The sequence below is a fragment of the Pteronotus mesoamericanus genome, unplaced genomic scaffold (assembly GCF_021234165.1).
Source record: "Pteronotus mesoamericanus isolate MK-2021 breed Mesoamerican mustached bat unplaced genomic scaffold, CSHL_Meso_final scaffold_651, whole genome shotgun sequence".
In the NCBI taxonomy this organism is placed as follows: Eukaryota; Metazoa; Chordata; class Mammalia; order Chiroptera; family Mormoopidae; genus Pteronotus; species Pteronotus mesoamericanus.
This window is the reverse complement of record NW_026555325.1, coordinates 41,320,901-41,348,845: the sequence shown is the minus strand read 5'-3', so window position 1 is coordinate 41,348,845 and position 27,945 is coordinate 41,320,901. Positions and strand designations below refer to the sequence as shown.

At 35.4% G+C, this 27,945-nt stretch overlaps 1 protein-coding gene across 2 annotated transcripts in view; it reads left to right on the top strand.

Annotated features, from left to right (window-relative positions):
* PDE1A (phosphodiesterase 1A) overlaps positions 1-27,945 on the top strand; it is a 278,408-nt gene that overhangs the window by 55,517 nt on the left and 194,946 nt on the right. The window contains exon 1 of one of the 2 annotated variants that reach the window (XM_054562440.1): positions 16,088-16,539. The exons of the other annotated variant lie outside the window; for it this stretch is intronic. Within the exon in view, the coding sequence (XP_054418415.1) occupies positions 16,487-16,539 (53 nt within the window). The 5' untranslated portion in view covers positions 16,088-16,486. Of the gene's footprint in view, positions 1-16,087; positions 16,540-27,945 lie in introns of those variants that run through there. 2 annotated transcript variants of the gene reach the window in all.

Here is a 27,945-nt window from a genome sequence, read left to right as displayed (position 1 = left end):
GGGGATAGAACCTTCTATGGGACAACACTCCAACCAACTGAGCCACACCAGCTAGGGCAAGATGACATACTGTTATTTAGTAGTTATATCTCCTTAGTCTTTTTCTGAAGTTACTTCTTCAATATTTCCTTGTGTTTTTTAGCCTTGATATCTTTAGACTGTAGGTCAATTATTTTGTAGATATGCCCTTAGTTTGGTATGTGCAATATTTTCTTATGAGCATATTTATACAGGAATACCACAAAAACGATATTGTATCAGGAAGAACATAATGGTTTGTCCTAACGTTAATGAAGTAACAGTGAATTCTTAGTTTTTATCTTTGAGTTAATAAGCAATTTGTGGAAAGATACTTTGAAACTATAACAATATCCTGTTTCTTTTTTTAAAAACAACTTTATTGAGGTATAATTTATATACAAAAACTGCATGTATTTAATGTATAAAATTTTATAAATTTGGACATATGCATACATCTATGAAACCATCAAACCTTTACAAATTTCTTTATGTACCTTTGTGTGTGTGTGTGTTAAAAAACATTTAACCTGAAATTTACCATTTTAACAAATTATTTAAGCAAACAACAGGAACTTTTAGATTGACAAATCCCAAATTTATTTTTTATATTGTTGCCAATGCTTTTGGTGTCATATCCAAAGAATCATTGACAAGATCAATGTCAAAGAATTTTCCCTATAATTTTTTTCTAGGAGTTTGACAATTTCAGTTCTTACACATAAGTCTTTATTCCATTTTAGTTGATTTAGTATATAAGTATCCAATTTTATTTCTATGCATGTAGATGTTCAGTTCTCCTAGCTCCATTTCATGAAAAGACTGTACTTTTCCCATTTTGCATTCTTGGAACCTTGCCAAAGATTAGTTGACTGAATATACATGGGTTTACTTTTGGATTCTCTCTTTTGTTCCATTGATCTATGTGTCTATCTTTAAGCCAATACCATACTGTTTTAATTACTGTAGCTTTATAAGACATTTTGAAATTAGAGCATTATGCTAAGTGAAATAAGCCAGAGGGCGAAAGACAAATACCATATGATCTCACCTATAAGTGGAACCTAACCAACAATACAAAGATGCAAGGAAAATAAGACCAGCAACACTGAAAGGGAAATAAATCAACAGAGACAAGAGGGAAGGGGGGAGGCGGGGCGGGGAAAAGGAAGGGAAGGAGAAAGTCAAGGAACATATAGCAAGGACTCATGGACAAAACCAAAGGGGAAGAGCTGAGGGAGGGAAGGAGGGAGGGGGCAAGGGAAAGTGGTGGGGGGTAGGCAGAGACAAATGTATTTGAAAAAATAAATTAAAATAAAATTAAAAAAAGAAAAAGAAAGTGTGGTGTCTCCAGCTTTGTTCTTCTGTTTCAAGATTGGTCTAGTTATTCAAATTCTCTTGTGGTTCAACATGAGTTTTATGATTTTTCTATAGTTTTGTGAAAAATGGTGTTGGGATTCTTAACTATAACACGTTGATGAAAAATTAAATAAAAAAATAAATTGAAAGACACTCTATATTTCAAGATTGGAAGACTTAATATTGTTAAAATATCCACACTACACAAAGTCATCTAGCTTCAATGCAATACATATCAATATCCTATTTCTTTATTTTTTAACTTTAACCCACTGGTTTTAATGTGTATTTATTTTCTAGGTCCATTGTTACTTTGGTGTTTATTAGTTGGCATTTACTGTAAGGAAGAGCTTTATTTCCAATTTATTCAGTCATTTATATAAATAATAATTCAGAGATTCCTATTTTATTCAATGGGCAACAATATATTACCATCTTTATTTGATTTCATGATTAAATTGTCCCATATTTAGACAATGGAGCTTCTTCAGGCTGGGTCCTGTGTTTCTTTGGTATGTCCCCATCATTCTTTGAGTGCTTGTTTACTTTCTAGCACAAGATTGTAAGTTCATCTCATATTAAATTCAGCTTATTTTATAAAAAATCCTGACTTCTTTTAGTAGTGAGTGGTATATAGAACCCAAAATTTGGGTGCTAGTTAAACTAATAGCTATTGGAGTCTCACTGCTCAGCCTTCTAATGGACATAGCTAGGATTATAGTATTATAAACATAACCAATAGCTTATACCAGAACCTCCAACTTCTATGCAGCACCACAGAATATATGGTGCCTTCCCCCTTTCCAAACGTGGAGTTTCCTTCTCTAGTCATTAAGAAACCTGGCTCCTGTACTCCTTTTCTCAGGTCAATAGGAACTTTTATATTTGATAAAATGATTATGTAGAAGAATACATTTTTACAGAAGAATAAACATGCATGTGTATTAAAACAAATTTTTGGGGGAGCGGAAAAACTGAGAGAAGGCTGGTATTACCCAGTGTTTAAGCATACTAAAAGCTACATTAATTAACTAAACCAGTGTGGTAGTGGTATACGTAAATCAACAGGATAAAAGAGAGGTCAAACCAAATAAACAAGAAAATTAAATATCTGATAAAAGTAGTATTTTAACGTAAAAGAGAAAATAAAAGAATTTTTAAGAAATAGTATTGAAATAATAGGTAATTTGGAAAACTCGAATTATATCACACCGAGAACATGCCTTAAATTTTAGATACTGTTAATTTATTTTCCCAAAGAGTACTATTTTTATCTGAATTATCTTTTTTAAATGGTGCAGAAAATATGTCAAGTATTTAGTATTTCTTTTGCATGGATAAAGACACAAATAGGCATTTCCCAGAATTGAATATGAATATAAAATGTGTACATATAGCTAGGAAGAATAGATAGCTGACTATATAGTATGATTTGTAAAGCACATAAAATTAAATAGTATCTAATCAAATTAACATAATTACTTAACTTTAGAGTTCTTGATAATTATGTCCTGAAATATAATAACATATATTTATCATCGGCTAATACATTAGAAGATTTGATTTCTTAGGTCATTTAGCTCATAGTATCATTTTAAAGTGATGAAGCAAAACAATTAAGTTTTTACTGACATCAAGATAAGAAGAAAATACATAGAACACAGACTCTAGATGGTTGCTGTAGTTTAAGATGTGAATATGCACAAATCAACATGGGAGATCTAGATCCTGAAAGTAAATCCTGAAAGAAAAATGAAGACACAAGAGATAGGCTATGACTACTTAAATAATATACCCAGGGCTAACAGAGAGTCACCTTTTCTATAAATAAAAATAACCACAAAGAAGATTATTCAGATGAATGCCAATCTGAAGAAGACATAGGGCAAATTTGTCCTGATCTTTTCTTGGATTCATATCTTTGTTGAGTTCCCACACATCTCCCAAAAGAAAACATTCCTTGGAAATTTGAAATCAAGGCATTAAAGTAGGAAAAAAAAGAAAAGAAAAGAAAACCCAAAATACTTTCCTGAGGCAAACTGTTGTCATGTAAACAGATGGTCATCTTTATTCTTTCTGTGACCCCAAATATTCATACAGTTAACCCGTATCTCCCCTTTATATTTATTTCCATAGACAACAGTAACTGAAGCAAGTTCGGCTTACCTAATCAGAAAAATTCCCTAATCTCCATGGTTTTCTTGGTTTCAGAACTTTTGTCTAATCAAATATAGGATTGTTTCAGCACAGAAATTGCTTCCATCTAGCCCACTGGTGGCTTCCATATTGCCAACTCTGATGAAAGCATTTCTGTTATTTTTCTTCTTAATTGTTCTTTCCCTTCGGTATGAGTGAAACCTTTCTGCTTATACTCCTTCCACTTTTGTTGTAGGACAAAATTCTCTCCTGACTCTCCAATCTCTCTGACATCCTCGCTAGATACTATCCCCTGCCCAACCAACTCTGAGCAATACCATCCACATTCATAGTTTCATATTTATGTAGTAATACCTCCCCCTCCCCTGACACACATATTTTATCCCTATAAATGATGTCTGCAATTTAAATATCTAATTTCCCATGACACATCTCCACTTGTGCCATCCTTTGGCATTGCAAACTCTCTCTGCCTTACCAGTGAAATTTTGATTATTCTTCATTTAAAAATTTTCTTATTGTTCTTTTTATTATCTGGTCTTCCCAGATGGTGGTGGTAGGCCATCCACCCAGAAAACAAACCAGAAATAAATGTATTGTCTCAATCCTTTTCTTTTCATTCAGTATATTTAATTATTCACTAATCTTATGCTTTATACTTATTAATATCTTAAATAGCTTCTCTTTTCCAATTAATGACTTTGCCTTGATTCAAGCCAATATAATCTCTCACCAAGATTGCTCTAATAGATCATTTACTGATATTCCTGTACCCAGACTTAATTCTTTTAAAAAATATATTCCACATTTCTATCAGTGAGATCTTCCAAAACTGCAAAGATGAAGATATCATTTCCCTGATTGTAGCCTAGCAGTGGCTATTCATTGACTATTGGATAGAGCCTAAGCTCACCATATGGCATATAGGATTTGACCTCTGCATAATTTTCCTGCTTTATCTCCTGCCATTCCCCTAATACTTTTACCCTCATTCATATCAAGATGAATTCCAGTTTGAAGACTGTGGTAGCTCATGCTTTTGTGTTATTTTCCATCTTCCTTTGACTGAACTTTCTCTTCTTATTTTTCTAGCAAACAATTTGCCCCAGTGAACTTCTAATCACTGGATAAAACTTGCTTAAACAGAATAATTTCCCCCATGAGCCTTCTTTTCTCTTCCTTCTGAGCTTCTTTTATTCTTTTTTATTTATTTTATAAATCCACTTATTGAATTGTATTAAAATTATTTTTAAAAGTAGATTTTTTTTTTCATTTTGTGTTTGAGCTTCTTCAGGAGACAGTCTGTGTTTTAATAATCTTTGTTCCTTAGCCCCTGGGATATCTTTTGTCACACTGACCAGTGAAATTAAGTCATGTTATTATTATTATTTTAAGCCTCACCTGAGGATATGTTTATTGATTTTTAGAGAGAAAGAAACAGAGAAGGAGAGAGAAACATTGATCAGTTGCCTCCTGTACATACCACAACTGGGGATCAAACCCGCAGCCTTTTTGTGTATGGGATGATGCTCCAACCAACTGAGCCACCTAACCAGGGCTAAGTTGTGGTATTTTTAAAGGTAGTATGTGTGGCAGAAATTGATCTAGAATCAAGCTTCACCTTTCAATAGGCACTAGCAATGGCTACCTTGGAGACTAAACATTACTCTTCAGTAAGCCCAACACAGCCAGTTTTCCTTGCACTGTTGGAACTGATTGTTGTTTCTTTGATTGTAGACCAGGTGAAGAAGTTAGTGTAAGAAAAGCTTCTATTGTTAAATATAGGTAGCATTGAATAAGATGAAATTCTCATGTTAAAAGAGATTCTTGGGGATGGAGATCAAGGGAACACCAGATTCACTTCCTCCAGGCTAGGGCACTTGGGAGTAAACCCTCTCTGAGAGGAAAAGCAAGAGGAATTCCGCAGCAGTTGGAAGGGTGAATAACTTGACCTTGAAGGTCTATGATTCTATTTATAACAAATAAGTCATTACCTCAAGGTCAAAAAAATAGATGTTTGTGAACTTCTATACTGAAACAATGTGTACACTCAAAACAGCAGAATTGTTCTGTATTTACAGGACAATTGAAGTGAAAGTGAGTTCGGAATCTCCACAAATTTAAGAAGTTTGGAACCAGTTAAAAATTATATTTGGAGCCCATTACTGTAAAATAAAATAGTTTATGAAATGGGAGCAAAAAAGGAAAATGGGGATAAAAATACAAAATGATTGTAAAGAACAGAGAAAGAGAATTGATGTGAATTATAGTAGATGGGCCTAGTCATGGGCAACAGTAGTAATTAAATGAATTGAGCTTTGGGGAAAACAGACTTGCGCTCAGATCCTTGCTTTGTCCCAGTTGTGCAATGTTAGCTATCTTTAAGATAAAAATACTGATTCCTACCCCATGTTGTTGTTGGGAGAATTCAAAGTAATAGGGTTTGCATCTGGGGCATAGTATGTGCTCAACAAATGGCAGCAGTTACCATATCATCCTTGCAGTGGACTATAGGGGCTCGGTAATCTCATAGGCAACTCTGAGCTTTACAAGTCTACAAATGGAGCCCATCCAGCCTTTTTGTGTGTGAGGGTGAAGTATCTCATGATGTGCTTTTGAAAGAGGGTAGATAATTTTAATTAATAAACTGAGTTTTTTTTTAATGCCATGGGTTTCTGTGGGCATGATTTTTAAGAGGGAGTTATAATACAGTCACACACCTTAGCACTGCAGAGCCATTCTCTATGGTGGAGATAGAGCCCCAGCTTCATTTATATGTTTACCCTCACTCGACTTTTTTTTTTCCCTGGAGTTTCCCAGTGATGTTTTAACCAAAAATTTTGTTTATCCACTTTGGTTTGGTGAAGATTATACAGCAAACAAGTGGTAAACTTTAAACTTCAGAGCCTCCATATGTAGTGTTGTGCTTTTGTTGTTGTTGTTGTTGTTTGCTGATCCAATAATGAGTGGGGCTTATATGGCGAGAATGACCCAAACCAAACTAATGTGTCTGTGCAATCAAGTCTGAATTGTTGCTACAATTCAGTCTAATTCAGATGATCAGAGGATTGTGTTTTTAAAGGTGTAGTCCACCTGGCTGCTTTTTTCTTCAAGGCTGCTATTAAAACTAAGACTGTGATCATAGAGAGGAAGTGGTGGTAAGAACACAGATGTTTGTATCAGAACTGAATTCAAATCCTATCACTGTGACCTACAAGTTGTATAAACTTTGGCAAATTATATAATTTTTCTCATCTGTTGTTTCATTTAGTGTGACTTTAAGGTATGAGAATGTACCTTCTACCTGTGTTATGTAGAATTAACTGAAATGAAAGTATTATGCCGACCACGTGGTAAATGACTGATAAACATTTGTCAACTCTCTTACTACCACTGGGCCAGGTGGAGAAAGGGGCAGATGAGGGACAATTGTCGTTTTCTAGGACCACAGAGAGGGGTGAAGTTTCATAATGTTAAAAAATGCAGATTTTCTAAAATAGAATTGATTTCCAATATTTTGCCAGGTATTGAGCCTTGCATCCGATGACTCAGTAGATAACATGCCTAGTGTTTGGGCTTGGGAAAATGTTCACTGATCAGTTTAAATCCTGCATGGAATTTAAATTTAGAGTTTAATTAAATGAATATACACATAAATTATGGTTACTATAGCATGGCATAGAACAGTTGTTAGGAATGACGTATTTACATGACAAATAAGATGAGACTGGCGAGGAAAGGTCATTTCAATGGATGAGGAGCGGGGAAAGTCAGTAGATCCAGAAAGAAAAACTAAAGCTGAAATGAGTTTTTCATGGTGTGAACAGATGTCAGAGTACAATTATATGGGGTCTGTATTGATTACTTATGCTAATAACTCATTTTTTTTTGTTTTAAAAAGGTAACAGGTAGTGACATTTCTATCCATTTGAGTTATTTATGCAGAAACGACCACACATACTATTAAAAGCTTGGCAAACTGAGTAGCTGCTTCTAGTCAAAGTCAGTGTGAGTCATGATTGTCTCTATTGCTGTCTAATTCTAAAAGTTTGGAGAGTCAATAGGTTAGCATTTAGGAATTTTCCATTTACTGACATTGATTCAGTACCATAGTTTTGCACATTTACTCATATGCATTACCAGAAGCTTAATAAAGACTTTTAAAAAATCCCCTACTAACTGAATATGGAGTCATTTTGAAACCAAGCTTAATATATGGAGGAAAGCTGGTAAGGATGACTTAATACTAAAACTGAGTTAATGATTTAGTTTCAGAACTGCAGAAACTGAATGGGTCTCAGTATGCAGCCAGCAGTGGTCTACACTCCACTGAGTAAAGAATTGTGGGTAAAAATATTTTTGGCATGTTTTGGGAGTAACGAAAACCACTGGATTACATTCTTTGAAACTGTGATATCATATTGATTATTTTTTCTCAGTACAACCCCTCTCCTTATGCGGGAGTGTGATCTTCCGGAACTCTGCAGGCTGCTGTGCCGGGTGGGACCCGCAGCACACTGCTTCAGCCAGTGTGCCCTCCGGATCATGTATTGCTGCCTGGTGCTTAGCGCTGAAGAGATACTCTGCTTGCCCTTCCTCTTAGGCTGCTTACTGAACATCTATCTACTCATCCTTCAAGTCCCTGTTCAACCATCTCTTTTTTAGTCCTCGACTCAAAGGGAATTTTATATTAGGAGGTCTTTTTGTAATGTTTATTTAACGATCCACTATTTAAAAGTCATTTCCTTTTATAGTAGATTCATATATTGCTCAATTACACATTGAGCAGCGGGGGAGGGGGGTGGAGGGTGGGGGGGAGGGAATGGGGTGCGGGGAGCAGGGGTGTTTTGCTATGAGTTCCTGTTTTAAATGATTTCCTTTGTTGTTGTTGTTGTTGATGATGATGTTTTCACAGAATGTCACACTCATTCCAAGGAAGTTGTTTGCCAGCATTAAAGGCTGTTAGAACTTGTAGGAGTGTTAATTGGAGCCAATCAAATTTTAACTGACCTGCTTCTACACTTCAATGACAAAGAGGAATTTTTCCTACTTTGTGAAGTAAGCAGGCTCAGCTCTGACACCTGGTTGGAGTCAGCCAATCTGGGAAACAGTTTTCCTTGCCACTTAAAGCTATAAACCCAAGCTTTTTTAATTACTTCATTTAAGAAAATAAAAATTATGATGTATTTTATTTTTGAATAGTTGGCCAATAAACCAAACCTGACACACAAGACAAGAGAATCTTGTTTAAAACTATTAACTGGGTAGAATCTGCTTTTTTGCCTGCAAAGTAGAAACAATTTTTGGTCAAACTGAAAACCATTTCCCAGGTGATTCTCAGTTGCTTTGTCAATTTTAATATTCCCATTGTATTTATTCTTAGATACATAGAATTCCTAATTTGAAGTATAAAGACAAATATTTCAAGATGAAACACATATGTTAAGTATTAGAAAATGTTTTGAAACATTGTAAAATATCTATGAGAGTCCATTTTTAGATTCTATAGACATACACGTGAGGAAAATATATTTTCAGTATAATTTGACTAGGTTTATATTTAAGGTAGTCAGGAAGAGTTAGATGTTCTGGTCTTTTCCTCAGTTACTGCATTCAGCAGGATGGGTCTATGCACTCAGTGAAGAAGTAAATTTGTACAGAAATTACACACATTATGAGACGCAGATCATGCTATTTGCTTTGAGGGAACCAACAGCAGCGCTGCAGGTATATCAAATTCAGAGTCGGTTGTCGGAGGAGTCACCTCTCTGAGGAGACGAACCTGCAGCTGAAATCTGAGCAATGAGCAAAAAGTAGAGCATTTTAGACTAGAGGAAACAGTATGTGCAGATGAGGCAGGAATGAATGTGAAGTGCTGGAGGAAAAAACGCCAGCATGGCTAGTGAGGAATGAGCCGAACAGTCAGGGTTTTGAGATGGGGGTGTAGGTTGGTGAGGGCCTGATCAGGTGGAGTGGTGTAGGTCAGGTGCTGCGGTATAGTTTACTCAGTGTGCAGCCACTGAAATAAATGAGTAAGAAAGCTTCATAAAATAATCGAAATAATGGGCTTTTTTCTCCTCCATTTTGGTGAACAGGACCTTACCTTCTCCCAGTCAGCCAGAGTCACCCATCTGCTACTTGCAAGGTGGGGAGTAAGATTAATATTGATGCAGATAAAGGTAAAAACATGGCTTTGAATACCTACATAAAACTTCTGAGTCCTTGGCAAGATGATAATTCTGAAGACCAGGCTTTGTGCACATGAAGAAGGGCTTCCCCAGGGTGGTGAACACACAATACAACATACAGATGATGTATCCTAGAATTGTACCCCTGAAACCTATATAATTTTATTAACCAATGTCACCCCAATAAATTCAGTAAGAAAGGGTTTCCCAAATCCCTACAATTCTACCTAATTTACATGGTCAAGGCTTGTAGATTTGAACATTGAGTTTATTATAAACCATAGACAAAGAGCACCTAGGAGATAAAGATTAGATGAGGAAAGGATACCTCTTCTGCCCTGGTGAAGTATAGAAAAGAGGACCCAGGTAAAAGCTGCTTTATGCAAAAAGTGGATGAAGTATTTTGACCTCTTACCTCGGAGCTGAAATTCCAAAGGTGGGGAGCATGTTTGGTTGAAAGTAAAAGCTTGAAGCAGAGGATTTTTCCAGTGACTTAGTGAGTTAGCTATTATAAGCAGAATAAAAATAATGGGATGGTGTGGCCAACCCCAAGACTTCCTCAGTGCCTGTGTGGGATGGAGGGCTCAGGAAGTCCTGCTTGCCTATTGGGGAATTTAGGGGTCAGCTGAGATGAGACCAGTATGCCTGCCATGAGCCTGCCATACCCATAGTAAGGACTAAGGGGATTCTACACAGAAGCCAAAGTTGGAGATCTAGATGAAAGATGCGACAGACTCAGACTCCTGTAGCCCAAGAGAAGGCAGGCAGCGGGCTCCGTCAGAGGGGAGGATCACACAGCTCCCAGGCTGAACTAACTGAATTTATCAGGCACAGATTTCAGCAGTAAATGTCTGCAGGGAGCCAAGTGACCAGAAAAAGAAGCACTGTTGTAGAGTCCAGAGAAAACCAAGAAGAAAAGGCACCTGCAGGTCTAGGTTTGAGGCCATCTCTTTTCTACCACTAGAGTCATAGGAGCCCACTGCCCTATAAACTTCAGATTCCTTCTTGAAGAAAAACAGTAGGTGGGAGGAAATATGGAAGACCAAACAGTTATCAGATATGACTGAGATTCTAGAAAAACAATCCTCAAGAAGATGAGGAGAGAGTATAGGGGAGGAAGAAATTCCATTCTACTCTTCTAGGTTCTTCGGCTGGTCGAATAATCAAATTAACGTAAAACGGATTAACAGGAGAAAAAACAAATTTAATTTTGTACATACAGGAGCTACATAAGAATATGAGGCCCACCGGCAGTCCGCCAATTGAAGCATATGTGCCAGTCCTGGTCTAAGGAGAAGCAGGGTAGGCATCTAGGACTTCAAAAAAGAGAAAAACAATTCACAGGAATACGGCAAGAGCAAATGTTTCATGAACAAATGTTTGCCATGCCATGTAGAGACAAAGGGACACAGCAAGGACTGTAAACAAGCAGACTCCCCAGTCCACTGCATTTGGCTCAAATTCTTTGTAGTTATCTCTGGTGATAGATCTCCTTTCAGAATGGGCTCTCTATGCATTCTTTTTAGGCAATTAAGGGGGAGGTGAAAAGAAAAGCTTCCGAGTCTTCTGCTTTTTAACAATAATCAACCTCAAATAACCCCCATGCCAAAGAGACACATCTTGGGATGGTAAATTTTGCTCCCCTACATTAGCATTATCAGCTCTTTGTTCATTTAGTCATTCATGCCATTAATAGTGAGGGATGTCTCCTATGTACCAGGCACAGGGAATACAAGAGACACCAATCCCTGTCCTGCTGCAGTTTACATTCCAATGAGGGTAGTTATAAATTGAGGCAATAGAGGGAAAATAGCTTAGTTAGCAAAAAAAGTTTCTACAATTTATTTTCACATTTGAATGGTAGAGTGTTATACTTTTAATTCCACACAGTGTGGATAAAAGTATTCTGGTGGTATGGATGACCCTGGTGTGGTAAAGAAAAGCTAAAATGATTACAGAATTTAAACTTGCTTGGGCACTAAATTTAAGTAACTTGACATTTTATCATGGGGCCAGCCGTAAAGTCATAAAAATCCGGAGATGGAAAGGATCTTCAAAGTCATCTGGCCCAACATCTTAAGTTTGATTGGTAAGGAAACAAGTGAGTAGAAAGTTGAAAATTGCTTCTAGAGCTGGAATTTATATGTTTGTTCCTTGACGTTAGTCCAGGATTCCTTTTAATAAAACAGAGTTTCCATTCAAATCTTAGTAGAACATATTCATTATTATTTCACCTCAGTGTAAGTGGGCCCTTTCTAGGGCTAACTCTTACAAGTATTGGGAACATAATTAACAATGCAATGATATTTAAATAGGGCGGAGGGTTAGAAGGAAAGACACTCATTAGAGTGGCGAGTTGCTTCTTTGCTTTCCTCATGGAATGGGACATATAGCCCAGAAAGAACCCAAGTGATCTCAGGTGCAGAAGACTGCTGACAATATGACGACCTATTCAGTAGGGGTAAAAGCTTGGGTTCAGGAACAAGACGCCAGGGTTCAAATTGCAGCCCCACCTTGTATTAACTAGCTTTGTAATAAATCAGGAAACATGTAGTAGAAAATTTGTTTAAAAATGGGGAAAATGCTGATGGTTGTGAATGACTAACCTTGACAGGATATATCAGATTTAAGTACCTTTAAATCAATGCCACTCTCACCCACTTATATGCAATAGTTTTTTGCCCTGTGATAAAAGGACAGAGTATGGTATGTCCATCAGAACTAGACCACACACGGCCATTCATCTCATGGTACAGTTGACCAAGTAATGTGTCACTTTACTGATGCAATATTTATAGCCACGTCAAATGAAAATTATGGCAATGACTGCATTTTACTTTTTTGGTTTTATCAAGATTTAGGTAATTTCTGGAAGAGTATCCTGTGTACATCATCTTTCATGTATGATATGTCGGAAAAAAAAAGATCGAGAACTACTGAAATGGAATTTAGGTATAGGAGACACTCTAATCCTACACAAATCTAGCTCTAACCTTGTGGAAGGTGGAGAAGCAAGAGACAAAGGAGCAGGCTTTCAATAAATGTACAATTATATCATATATAATGATAAAACCTAAATTCCCACATGAGCCTATTTTTCTTGCATTCCCTTGCACTTCTCTACCTAACTTAAAACTCACTTAAATATAGAACTTGTGGCATTGTATTTAATAAAGTAATGTTGGAACAAAAGAGGATACACTTTGTCTCAGACTTATATTTGACTAGACTTATGTGGTAAAGTGATAACTGTTATATTCATTTTCCAGTTCTTGGGCTGGCTTAAGATTACATGATTTTTCTATCTTTGCCTATGTTTTTGGCACTTATATATTATAAATAGAGCCAGAGAACAGACTATTACAATAAAAAAAGCCAAAGCTTTAAATGGGAATATAGTAATAAAGAGAAACCATGTGCCTTCCTATGCAAAAAACTATAAAGCTTACCTGTTTTCCAAGATGCTTAACACAAAATACCATGGCACATTTATGTCCACTTCATTGGAAAAGTCATGAGAATTGATCCATGATTTTGTCACACAAAATGATTTAGTTATGGTGGATAGGTTGGTGTGTTTCAGCTGAGCATTTTAACAAATTAAGAAAAATTTATTGAGCACCTATAATGCAGTCTCCATTAGTGTTGAGTTGGGGAGGGGTGTGTGTGTGTGTGTGTGTGTGTGTGTGTATGTGTGTGTTTGTGCATTAGAGGGAGGAAGGGAGGGAGGGAGCATGAGTGAGCATGCAAGCAAGGGTGGGGTGAAAATGTTAGGCAAGATCATACTGAATGAGAGTTTACCATAACTGGAAACTATAAACACCATTTCTGACCCCTACTCCCAGGAAAAAAAAACTGTAATAAACTATTTAGTTTATTTTATAGATGAGTTGCCCTCGTTATTTATACATAAATTTTTATATAAAAATGTATAAATAAATAAAAATTCAACAGTTGAAGTCAATATGGAAAATTAGGTGGTAAGTACAGTTGTGCTAATTTAAAGAATATGTTTTTATAACTTAAGCAACAATAGTGAGGATCTTTCATTTTATTGAACACTACATTAAAGATGAATAAGTTAATAAAACAATTTTTCTCAATATTAAATTTAAATGCTCTCTCTGAGAAAAAGATAATAGAAACATTTAGGAAATACATGTTTTTCTTGTGCCAAGTGAGTATTTAACTTATTGGTATTTTCCCATGGCTCCTCAGGTTCTAAGACTGGGTTTAAATACAGTGCTTGATGTAAATGGGAATTTAAATTTTCTACCTTTAGACTTAAGAGCACAAAGATTATAAACCTAATACAATTAAAGATGTGATGGATTTTCTTATAATTAATTTAACAATGTTCCGATTCTGCAGTTGATAATTAAGTCTCTGAGCCTCAAGTTGGACTGTATACTTTCTTGTCATTTGAACTTAACCTTGGCTAGATGTTTACTAGTATTTGTGTTGAATTCCTTCCATCATGCTAACGGATAACTCATCTCACTTTTCTAATTAAAAAGAAGGCAAAATCAAAGTTAATTTTTTCAATTTGATGGGCTTATTATTCCCTAGCATATCCCTCAGTGGTATTTATGCTAAATTAATAGTAATAGAGATAAACCATGAGTACAGAAATTGAATGCTAGTGATAAATGTAAAAATACTTTCAGAAGATCTGTTCAACATGTTATTACTTATGTAACTTCCTATACAAAGAGAGCCAAAGTATATGGTTATAACAAGGCGTCTGCCTTCAAGGTCTGCAAATCAGCTTGCATATAGATGGTCTCCAGCTTATCATCATTGTCCCACACCTAGCGATCTGTAAGTGGATGCTACTGATGGGGAGGGAAACATTAACTTAGACATCATTATATAAATATACAGTATCTATACAAATATACATAATATAAAATTGTCTTCCTTTTTATTTATGACTTACTCATTTATAACTTTATATAATAATTGTGGGGGAGTTTTTGGATTTTCAAGCATCATTACTTTCATGTTAGTTGCTTTGCAAGAAGCAAACTAATCATACTGAGAAATAGCACTAAGGTACCATTAAAATTTGAAAAGCACATAGAATTCAATTAATATTATTACTCATTTTACAAACAAGGAAATAGGGACTCAGATATGTCAAGAAGTTTTTCCACAGTGGCCCAGCATGTTCACATTAGAACTAAGACTAGAACTCATTTGTTTTATTTTTAGTTCAGGTCTCTCTCAGACTGATTTCATTAGAAAAATAAAAGGTGTCTGTTTATTAGAACTGCTCAATATAATCAATAAAGTGATTATTAGTGACTTTGTTTTTGTAATTTTTCTACTCCTTCTTTGTCTTTCTTCTGGGAGGAAAGTAAAAAGGTGTTCTTGTTCCTGTGGCTGTATCTGGGAGTGCTAAGACCCCCTACAGATTGAGACCATATTGATCATATCCCTACTTCGTGACATTTGATTCCTAATTTTTTGGATCATTTAACTAAAGGCATGTGTGTTTCTCAGGTTTTCTACCTTTTATTACATGTATAATTTAAAACACATTTTCATCATGCTTTGAGATGGTTTATTGTATTACATGCCAAACCTCTGGCCTGGAATCTCATGACACTATTAACTGAGTAAGAATTTTGTTTGTTATTCAGATACAGGAATGTCTCCAAAATAAGTTTATTAAAATATGACAACTTGCCTTATCTGTAATTAGAGTAAGAGTTCCCGCAGTGTGAGTCTAAGTCTTCCAAATAAAACAATTTTTAATGTCATTTATTTTCAGCTGTTCACAACTCTTTCACATCTACTTTTCTTCCTTTTTATTTTTATAAATTCAAGTTTGATCATATAATATAAAAACCTTATGTTTCCAGGGAGTTTTGGGGACTTTTTAGAAAGTGTGTGTACATGTGTTTGTGTTTACATATTTTTTGCAGAATCCCCTCTTAGTTGGAAAGCTACATTTGGGTACTATGTCACTGACGGAATTGAGCAATTTTTGTTTTTCTAACTTTTGTAGCTCTGGCCAGCTTCACATGGGCTTCTATCAGTTGAAATGGCATCTTCGACTTCAGCCAAGTGTAGGTTATTAGGTTATGAATGTCAAAAATGATGAGTCGTGGCCATGCTTTATTCAGTGTTAGTAAAAGCAAGATTGTTAAAAGAATTATCATCTCTTGAAGCAGAGCCAGCCACACAGCCTGAGCCCTTCTTTCTTCATTAATTTGTATACAGTTCTTATTTTAACAGAGCAAACCTTCAGAGGATACTCACATGGGACTGCTGAACCAGCTGTACAACTTTTATTTTGAAGAAAAAGTTGAGCCTCAGAGCAGCCTGTGTTAAAGACAGGGAGGGACTTAGCTTTTCCGAGCTTGACCAGCATGTGGAAGGAGTGCTCACATGGCTGCGATCACTTAGGGAGCTCCTACCTGGGTGCCATCGGGGCAGGAAGTTTTCTGTTTGTTTTGTTCTCTTTCCGAGAGTTCTGTGCACTTCTCTTGCCTGTGTCAAAGTGACTCTTGGTGGTTTTTGCACACCCTGCTCTGTGGGGGAGTGCCCCAACGTGCCTGTCTTATGTGGCCTCTATGGACAAACTGCTCAGCTGGCAGAGAGCAGGGAAATTTTCTCCCAGCACCCAAAAAGAGAAAGAGGAAACTACTTTTTCTTTCTGGGCTCCTTGCAGCACAATAGATCAGGATAAGCTTCTACATTCCCTCCCTGGATTTCTGGAGTGGTTTTCCAGGAAGAAATTAAACCTTCACCTTTAAATGGATGACCATGTCACAATCAGGAAGAAACATCTCCAAAGACCCATCTTTAGGTAAGTAATGCTACGTCCCAGGTGGCTCAGGGCTATCAGGAAAAATAGTTTTTCTCCTTCATTCTCTGCTTGGGAATTCTGGCACTAAGCTACAGCAGAGCGATAGAGTATGCCTAAAGTTTAACTTTATACATACCAAAGGATTCCTTCTATTTTCTATTTTCTGAGATTCTGTGCACAAGCTGTTATCAACTCAAAACATTATTTTAAAAACATATTAGCTATTCAAGATCATGAATGACATAGTACTGGAAAAACTTTTGAAACATTATGCAATCCCTCACTGTTTCTAATAGTTGCTCAGCCCTCTAAATGGGAAATATTGTGCTTGGTTCTTTCATCTGATGACACTCAGAGGCAGTGTTTTAATGCTGCCAATGCTACACCTCTTTGCAATAATGTGTGGGGAGACAAATTTGAACTCAATAGCTACTGCTCGAGAGTGTACATTTTACAGCTAGTTCAGGAGCATTTGTATAGCAGTTAAGAGAACAATAGAGCAATCAGGTAAATTTTACACTGTGGTGGAATCTATGGGTAGGATAGATACAACAGAATGGATTGAGCTAAGGTTTTATTTTGTGAGGAAGAATGCAGTCTAAGATTGCAGAAATCTCTTCATTGAGTGTTTAACTCTTACCTATAAAGTAGCTAGAAAATGAACATAAACAATTTCTGCCTCTTAAAACAGAATATGAAAAACAAGTTATTTATATATTGATTTTGTGCTATCCCTCAAATAATATTCTAAACATAGCAGAGATGCTACATGTTAATAGTACTAAATGTTAGAGTCAAGGTGCAGTCACTGGTTGTTGATCTGAAATTGACTATAGGATAATGGAAGTTTGTGGACGGAATTCCTAACATTCTGTGGTTTTTATGTAATGAATAAGAGTGGGCCCCAAAGAGTATGTATAATTATATAAAACGTGGCAATTTTTATGTGTGTATTAAGCATTATTAGGGTATCTTTAATAACAACAATATGCTTTAGTAATGCTTAAAACAAAATTCTAGCACAAATCCACTTACAACCTTCTCTTGAAGGTAAATTATATTTAAATCTATACATATGGATTTAATATCATAATCTGTGTTGACTTAAATATTCATTTGTTAAACAGGGATGGCAGTAAATAACCAAAAATCCAAAATGACCCCCCAAATTTGTAGCCATCTGCCATATTTCCTAAAAAGTTTGTCCCAGTTCTGTATTTTAATTTCTATTTTCTTCCAAGTGCATGTATGAATTCAAAAAGACATAGCAGTTGCACAGATGATTCTGAAGTCAGTCATGCTGAGGCACCACTCACAGAGGGCAACTGCAGAACTTCCAGAAGGCACATTGTGTTGGATAAAATAGACCCTCTTAACCAGCCTCTTTACTGTATTACCCCACTGGCGAGCTGTTGTGATGTTACAGGTGGTCCTTCTTCACTGGTGTTGGCTAAATCCTTACTAGCTCCTGATGAATTGTATGCTTAGGTGCCTCAACTGTGCTGCTGTTGTTTTTTTATATAAAGAACAGATCCTTTGTGGAAGCTGAGATTCTTTGCCCAGATAATTAGAATAAAATTTGGTAAATTTAAGTGATTGCTTTTGTGATCCTAGTGAGTTAGGAGAGAAAGAGTAGCTACGAAAGAGGACATACTTTCACCCTAGCAATTGTTTCAAGCAAGTGTAGAAACAGTCCCTGAGTGAAAACAGGCTAAGGCCAGATGTGGGGTCGACTGCTCTACTTCCATGTTGCTGGCTGGCTGGCTTTGTTTTCATCAGGATATGATTTGTGATGAAGACAAAGCGGGGTAAAGAGTGTATTAAAGGGTTCAAATGAGCAGGCATAATGTCTCAGAAAAAGTTTTGGGCTGTTCTTCAGTTAAAAACAGCCTGGGCTTTCTTGTAGCTAGTTTGGAAGTAGTTTAAGCATGCCTTTGGCATCTTTGGCCCTTATTCCATGCCCCCACTTCATTTTCTTCACCAGCTTTCTTTCCCAGGTCTCCTGTCTCCTTGGGCTACCACTGGACTGCCTAGCCTTTCACATTGAGGCATCTTTCTTAGACCTGCCTTCTGATCAGAAACCATGTCCAGACCTTTCCTTCTCACTGTGTCCTTGTTTGTATTCCACTTCCTAAGGGCTTTGCACACTAGTCCCAATCTACTTGGTAAGCAAATCTCTACTAGACTCTTTTGTATGTGACAGTTACAAGCTTAACAGAAATTTTGTGAAAATAATATCTTGGCTGTTTATATATGATTCATTTAAAATATCAGTCATTAAGAGAGATCAGTCGAGAAATTTTTTTGAAAATATCTAATATATTGACGTCATTCAAATTTCTAGATGTAGGCTTCTTTCTCCTGCAACTAAACCTGCAGCTTTAATTGAATTCACCTGGCCTTCTTTGATTGCCTACAAGTGGTGAGAATCTGGATTAGGATACTGGGGAGGTTAGACATGATAAAGAAAAACAAACTGTAGTTGCCCTCACATGACATCTGGTATATACCTAGATAAGAACGGCACAGGCAGACGATGGGTGCTGAACAGGAAGTAACAATATCCTGGGAAATAATAATGGAAGACACATATTTCAGTGATGACTAAGTGAGTTGAGAGAAATAAGAGCAAGATTTCTTAAAATTTAATTTTGAGGCTGAATTAACATTAACTTTTCATTAGCACAATTTCCCTAAATTTTACACAGTAAAAGTTGTCCATCAAGTGTTAAAACTTAGTTGTGAGGTTGTACACTACATGGTGAACATTCAGATCCCATGGCCAGATACGGTACTGGGAAGGTTGTGAGGAATTTTGTTTAGATTCGACCTCTAAAAATGTCTGTGCCTCTTACAATGGTGATTCCCAAATCATCTCACCTGTTAGGTTCCCAGATCTATAATTTAAAGTACTTTGTGGAAATTTTAGGTTAATATTTTTACACTAGTTCTGTGATGCAAGGAACAAAGTCAAGTTTCCTTTATGGCCAAGATGGGAGTTTATGTGATCTTTTTCTTGGATATTATGTGTAACTTTGGGATCACTGAGACCACTCTCAGCCCAGAGCATATATAATAGTACATCTCAAACATACTTGTGGTTCTGCCTGTAGACCGTCTTGCAGCTCAGACTGGTATAGAAAAAAGATGATCTTCCCTTTACTCAAGAGAAACACTTTAGGATTTATGATTTTCCAGGAAGGGACCACTATCACAAAATATATGTTAATGTTTCCAACAACACTGAGTTAGCTCCTCAACACTTAGAACATAAAATTATATAGATCTTTAAAATTAAAGATGTGAATCACACTTGATATTGAAGGCCTCTAATAAAGACACATTCCTTTAGACTTTTAAGTACCTCTTTTTCTGCATTACTGTGGAGTTTTATGTTTGGTAATCAAAATTTATCTCTTTATATAAATAGAGTAAATAATTTACAACACACTTCAAGTGAAGTACCTTTATGTAACTCTCATAAACAATTGTTGAAGACACTTTCATGTTACTACATACTCATTTTTCTTAGTGAACTTTCCATATTCCCATGGAATAGATCAATCTTACACTTGATAACAAGAAAAGTCTTTTTCTCCTATTAAGATTGCATCCGTGAAAATATCTCATCTTAATTGCATCACCATGAAGAATTTTAGTCTGGGTTTTTATTATAATTATCTTCTCCTACTTGATTTGATATTTCATGAAATTTTATTATATGAACATCATTTTCTGTTTGTTCCTTCAAATTCTTCATAAAGGTAGGTAGGGAAAAAGTGAACTTAAAAAATAAATTGAAACTTTTCTTACATGTTAAGCCTTATTTAGTGTTCTTTGGAACCAACAGATTTTTGAACCTCTTCAGAGTTCAAAAGTGGATGTTACCTTTGTGGTGACATTCCATCAGAAGTAGCGCTAAAAAGCTATAAATGAAATCATGCAAATAGTCCATCAGCCCTGGAATTGAGAACTGCCTGTGCATCCAGGATCTGAGACATTCAAGTGCGACTCAGATGTGGCTGCCAGGGCCCAAGACAAATAAAAATCACGTTGAGATCTTCACAGCCTTTAGAACGTGCTGTTTCATCTCTTTGTGCCTTTAAAGAAGTTTTATTTTTACAAGTATCTGTTAGCAGAGGAATTCTGAGTGTGTTCTTGGCAGGCATAATCTCTTCACATAGAGATGTAGAAAGCAGTAGGATGAAATAAAAAAAACTTAGGAAAAGAAGGGCAGATCCTAATTTTGTTTGTGGACCTCAGGGATGGTTAGTAACCTTATTGCTGTGTCTGTATTCTAATTTCGAGGTTGTGATCTATGCTTTACAGAGAAATATTATAAAATATTAGTTACATATTTAAAATCACACACCCTTTATGGAGTATAATCATTTTTCTTTATTAACATATTCAAGCTCAATGTATTAACATAGGTATCAAAGCTAAACCGGGAAGTTGCTAATATTCGGGGGCTATAAACCACATCTGAAATTTTCACATATTAATAAGGCAGAACACTTGACTGACTTTGCTAACTTATAGTAGTTTTCTTGGCAAGACGTTTAGATAGTACGCAATTATTCAGATGTTTCAGACCTTTTTCCTTCAGTGATTTGGGAACAATAAAAAACATAAACAAATATAAAATGTAAAGTACTTCAATATGTGAAGAAATTGTAATATATTATTAGACATTGATATTTTTGTCTCATAAATATTTAAGTATTTTTGACATACTCTGACTTAAACCTCTTTTTATCACCTTTTTTCACCAAAAATATGTACTTTAGACAGAAACTTATAAACTATGTAGTCGTCAGAGTAATTAATAATTACATAGAAAAAATTACATATGAAGTGATGAAGTACCTTAATATATTAAACATCTTTCCTTTTTTGAGGCAATGAGTTGTTCATAGGAAAAAAAGCCATATAAGTCAAATCTGAAATGTAACATCTCCTATATTTATAAAAATATTATGCCACCTTTTGACTCTAAGAGAAAAGGGCTTGTCAATTTGTTTATTAAAAAAAGAGAGGGAGCAAAAAAGACTATAAATTTATCTGCAATGGTCACATAGTTGCATACCAGAAATTTAATTTCAGTTTTTTTAAAGAAAATATAAATGAGTGATGCTTTTTATGTGACTATTAATTGATAAAAATTATTATATTTAATTCATTCCCTCTTGCTATCAAAGTGAAAGTACTTCTGGAAAATAGTGAAATAAATTTAAAGCTAATGACATTATCAGATACAATACTAATTAGAAGAAAAATGTATTTCATTACAGACATGTTTATTAAAATTAATCTTTTTGTTATCTAGGTCAGGATGTTATTGCTGTTGGTCAAATGTCATTCATTGCTTGACTTATAAAGCAAGGAGCAGACACAAATTGATCTTTAAAATAGATTACAAAGGTCAAAGCAAAACAACAAACACATATGAATGTAAGTCATGTGGTAATTAATGTTTAACATGAAAGAAATTATCAGGAATTATTATACATTTTTTTCCTCAGTTGTGCTAAAGTAGCCCTAATTTTTAAGTATTCATTACAAACAGATAAACTGTAATTTGATATACATTTTAAAGGTAGGCAGTAAATAATTTACTCCTGCTGGTATTATTTCAAACACAGCCAACACGAACTTAAATTATGCCCAATAAACTTGTCATCACCAGCAGCAGCAGCAGTTGGTATTAATATTAATACTAAGGGCTGCCATTCATCAAAATCTTAGTGTATTTTTAGTCAAGTTCCACACATATAATTTTAAGAGCAACTCCATCAGGAAGTAGTAAATCCACAGTTAATAATTTTTGCTATGGATCCAGGAACAAAGAATAGATTAGAATACAGGAAAGTGCCTCTAACTTGGTAGCTATGCAAATCTCGTTTTGTAAGCTAGGGAAGATTGGCGATAATTGCATTTATCTCAGACATTGGTATGAATTAGAAATGGCATTTCAAAGGTTTGTAATATTTGATATGAGGAAGACTCAAGACTGCAATTAAGATGATCTATCAGGGATAATTTACTGGTTTATATTATCTGGAAAATTTTATATTTGGAATAATCAGCATGTTACATAGAGTGTTTAGGTAAAAAACAATGTAAAATAATAAAAATAAGACTAAAGATGACCCATAAGTTCGTAGAGATGAAATAAGGTTAAAGACGTCTGCTGTATTTATAAACTCAATCTTTTCAGTTCTGTTACTGGACATGACATAATTTTGTTAGTTCTCATGGGAAAGCTTCAGTTTATTTATGTATTTGATTAAGGCCACTTGGACATGAGCTCTAATTGAGGGAAATCCAACATTTCCTGAATTGGAGCTGCTGGAAGTCTATAGGACAAGTCGCAGTGCATTTGAAAGAACAGATGGTCAAGCTTCTAGATTTGTTATCTTCAGAACATCTCAAGTCTGCTTCATTAAAGACTAATTTTTTATTATGGAGATACATTAATTCTTTGTTAAATTGGTGTCCGTTTTTAGTGTTTCAGTGTCTACAGACTTGAGGATCTTAGGGTGTTATTTTTAGAAGGATTGTTTATTAAGTAAAATAGGTATTTAAATATTAATTATATATTTATTAACTAATTATTATAGGCATCTAAAGTCATGGGCTTTTTAAATAAAAATCATCACTTCAGCTTTAAAAACATTAATATTTAATTTGACATATTTAAGAATCAAAGAGCTTGGAGCAAAGTATAGACCACTGAAAATAAACAGTAGAACTGTTTCTGTAACATACAAATGTAGCAATTTTTGAGTCCTAATTGAGGAAGGAAAGGAAAATCCCATTAAGTCATTTTAAAATTATATTATTAAATTAAAAATTGGATAAAAGTAGGAGCATGTGACAATGTGGGGCAATTGGGTTGTTAGATGTCTTCTCTAATGAAGATTCCAAATGATTATAACTATTCCAGTGGTTATGTCTTTGTGAAGCAACAAATAAATAGAAAAAAAGAGGCTCTTGCTAATTTCTGTGCCTACTAATGAAGCATTTGCGTCTTAGTCCAGCTACACCCAATTGTTTCTCATTCAGATATCCCAAGTCAGTTGCATGTATCCCTTCATTCTATTATAACTACTTGAGAAAGGCCAGCAATTCTCCTACATAACTGTAAGATTTCTGAGGCTAAAATAAATAATTGAATTCAGCATTATGCTTTCTGTAATTTTTGGTAGACCATGTGTCATGAGTATGCATTTATCCAGTCTTCAAATTTAAATACCCAAAGGGACCAGGTCAGCATTGTAAGTGTGTGAAATAGGAAGTATTGGGAATTAGAGTGCAGGAGCCCCAAACTGGGGAACTGCTTAAGTGTTCATGATATTCTGAGAAAACCACCTGGTGGACTAGAAGATGTGGACATGCTGTTTGTTAATCACGTTACCGGGGAGTGCACCAATGGCGGCCCATGGGTATGAGAGGAACTGCACCTCTTCCAGTCTAAGGCTTATGATAAGGGGGCCCCAGAGAAAGGGGGCATGTCTCCCATGCGTGACCCTAAACTATATCATCTCAGTGTGTATGTGCAGAAAGAAAGGTCAAGAAGCAGTCACAGGACCAGAAACCTCTCCCAAAAGGAGTTAATGAGGGAGTTACAATCTGCTCCCTAAACAATACGCATTCCCCCTGGCCAGGCCTCCCTGTGGAAGGGGCCATGTCTTGAGTTACCCCACAGGAACTTTGGTAGGTGAGAAACAAAAAGCATTTAATTTCACATTTTTAAAACCACCGAAAGACTAAATAAAATCCAGCTACAAGCTGCTAGCTCGTGTCCCTTGAAATAAATAAATGATAGAAGGAATAATTTGCCTAGTTAGGTCCGTGTACTGGTTGCTCTCCATTTTCATCATGATTGATGGCTGGTAAACCTGGACTGAAAATCCTGAAAGGAACATCCGAAGGATTACTACAGGGATGGGTATTTGGTTCTTGCTTTTAATGCTAAAGAATAAAATAAAAACAAAGAACAAACATATTTTATAACATACTTGCATTGATAATTTGTGTATAATTTTGTAGTGGTAAAGACATAGATGAAGAAATATGTAATTGTTGAATAAATAAAATGCAGTAATGTTAGCCTTGAACTGAATAATTCCAGAATCAAGGAATTTAGTGTCTCTAGCCTGTTCCACCTTTGCACAACTATGACTTGTTAGAAAGTACTTTATTAAATGGAAATCTGTCTTTTATTCAGTACAACTCCCTTTTATTTCTTAGTAGAGCTGGAATGAGAAGGATATAAACTCTCTTTTACAGAATAGCCTTTCAAACACTGAAGGGAATTGTATTAGCATTGCTGTTTATAAGTCTCCCTAAAACATAGTGGCTTAAAACAACAGGAGTCTACAGATCAGCTGAGTGGTTCTGTGGTCTGTACCAGACTTGGTTGAACTCAATGGGCTTTCTTATGCACCTGTGGTGAGATTGTGGATTTTCTGGGAGCTGGCTGACCTAAGAAGACCTTGGTTGCAGGACTTGGGTTTCCTCTATGTCTCTCATATCTGTCCAGGAGGCTAACTTGGACATATTTTCATGATAATAGCAGAAATCCCAGAGAGGGAGCAGAAACTCAAATTTTTTGAAGGCTCTGATTGAGTCTGAACGAGTCAAGTTGCTACTGTCTCATTGAAAAAATCAAAAAGTCACATGGTCAAGTCCAGGGTCGATGTGGAAGTTCATTACTAATGGGAAGCATCTGCAATATGGTCAATTGATGCAATTAATGCTCTCTGAAAGCTCTTACGCTTTTTCTGATTCTTCTTCCTTTAGTTCATCCCTAGTTTATTCAGCCATTGAAGAGATAACACATAATTTGAATTTTTATTTCATGTTAAAGATATCTGGGTGGCAGTGAGGATAGGAAAAAAATATTAATGAAATAGCAAAGTTCTGTTGACCTTCATGTGGTTGATGGGTCACATGTGACTCGCCTGACTCTAGGATTATGGCATGCCTGGGATTCCTGGTTTAAAAAGTTAAAAGTTAAAAAAAGACTGCACCTCATTGCCTAAAATGTGAGATATTACACCTATAATAATCTCCCACATTTTCTCAGTTCCTCTGGAGATTTGATGTATACCAAGTGTCATATTAAGAGACTTGAGAGAATTAGTTATTTTAATGGATGCTGAATATAATTATATAATTTTGTACGATTCAATTTCAATTCCACTAAGACTATGACATGGAAAGGAGGTCTAGAAAATAGTAAAGTGATGTTTCCTTATGCATCCAAATCATATTTGTATCTCATTCATAATGTGTATTCTCTCAAATCTATGATTACTATTTTTTTAAAAGGGGATAAATTTATGATATTGTTTTCTCTTACTAGACATCCCCAAACATCACTATAATGAGTAAATGTTTTCATAAAAGCCACAAATTACATAACTTCTCTTTTAAATCAGTGATTCACAAAAGGAATCTGTTTGCTATTGACATTAGAATTGCAGTTTACAAAACAAAAACAAAACCAAAACAAGCTTTGGAAGACCTAACCTCAGATATTCTGTTTGATAGGTCTAGGAGCAGAAAGTTTTGATATATTTCTACATGCTATACTTGATATATTTCTACATGCTAGGACTCACTAGCTGGATTTGGGGGCCACTTTCCTTAATGATGTAATTTATGTGAAATAAGAATGGAAGAGCAAAGTAATTTGGAAAACATTTTAACAAGACTAGCATCATTGTTGGAAATATAAGCCAAATTTTTTCCTTTATGTATTTCCTTCAAAAATATCTGTGGCTACAGGGGAACTATGAATAAGAAGATGATTAGATTTCCTCTCTAAAACATCTTAACGCCCCTTTTTGATGTAGGTTTAAAAAGTGTAGAGATAAACTATTATGAACTGCAAAACAAAGGCTGTCAACATTGTGTCTTGCAATCACTGGAGTTTTTAAAAACATTCTAATGAGGGATTGTATCCCAGACATATTATATCAAAATCACTGAATGAAATGCACAATTCAGTGGTTTTCTTTCTTTTTAAAAAATTCTCTGCATATTTAAAATTGTATAGCGAAGTTTGAGAACTGTTGCCCTAATTTGAAGCACATAGGAAGCATAGTGACAGATGAAGGAGAAACATTTGAGGGTCAACATTGAAGGGTGCAGATGATTTTGACAGGCAAATGGAATTAAGAAGAAAAGGACATCAAGAAGTATAATCTAAGCAGAAGCACAGGAATACAGAAGTGCATGGCGTGTACGGGAGGCTCTTGGGAAAGGGAGAATTCCTCACTGGCCAGTGCAGAGCTGAGCTTCTGTGCTCAGGAATACGGAGGGGTGTGTGGCTGAAAGTTTGGTCAGAGCTAGTGAGCCAATAGCCGTACTGCATTTATGTTGTGACTACGCACTGTCACCCATCTGGTCTGTTAACACTGACAAATCTGATAAACTGAACTCTTGATCTCAATGTTTCCAAAATACTATTTCATCACAGAACATCATTCCCCCTGAGATACTCTGAACAAAAGCATTAAATATGTTTGGGAAATACTGCCTGTCATATCCATTCTCCTTTTAGAGATTAGAAGGCGTATTAGAAATTTTACAGTAAAATTTAAGTTTGTTTACTCCCATATTTCCCAAAACATTTCATTTCTACATAATATTTATTAATACATCCGGGAATTAGTGTTTCAAGATACAGTTTTTGTTCCTCTAAATTTTCCCAAAAGATGTCTCTTTCAGTTTTCTGAAATTCATTTTGCTTCAGCTGTTCTTCTTTTTTTCATTTCTTTTCTTATTTATTGGGAGCATAGTCTGACCCCAAGAAATTTCTCCATAGTTTACACTTTTCATCTACACTTGGAGAAGCTTAGGAAAGTTGCATAATTGAGAGAATAGCTAAATGTTCTATTACATAACTGTAATGGTCTGAGGTTAAAAAGAGAAAAAAATATTTTGAAAATATTGAGAAATGATGAACAATGTCACATTATTGAAACAGCTGAGGTAAATTAAGAAAAAACAGATGGGAGTTATCTGTGTATTATCACACCCAGGTATCACTATACACACAAGTTTGGCAGCTTTTTACCTAGCTTCTGTGCCTTTGTCCTCATTTCATCCTGAAGAGATTTTTTTTTTAAAGCATTGCCTTTAAGTTTACACTGAGTAAAAAGCAGGCCATTCAAAATCTGCAAATAATGTCATTTTGAATAATGATGTCTTATATTTGTGTAGAATCTCATAGATAGGGTTTTGAAAAAATTTTTTACATCTCTTATACTTTTTGTTTACATCTCTTACACTTTTTGTTTACATGATATCCTTGTGAATAGAAAGGAAACCCATTTCACAGGTTAAGAAAATGGAAGCTCAAGGGGTCACAAGTCAGAGGAAGAAACATTG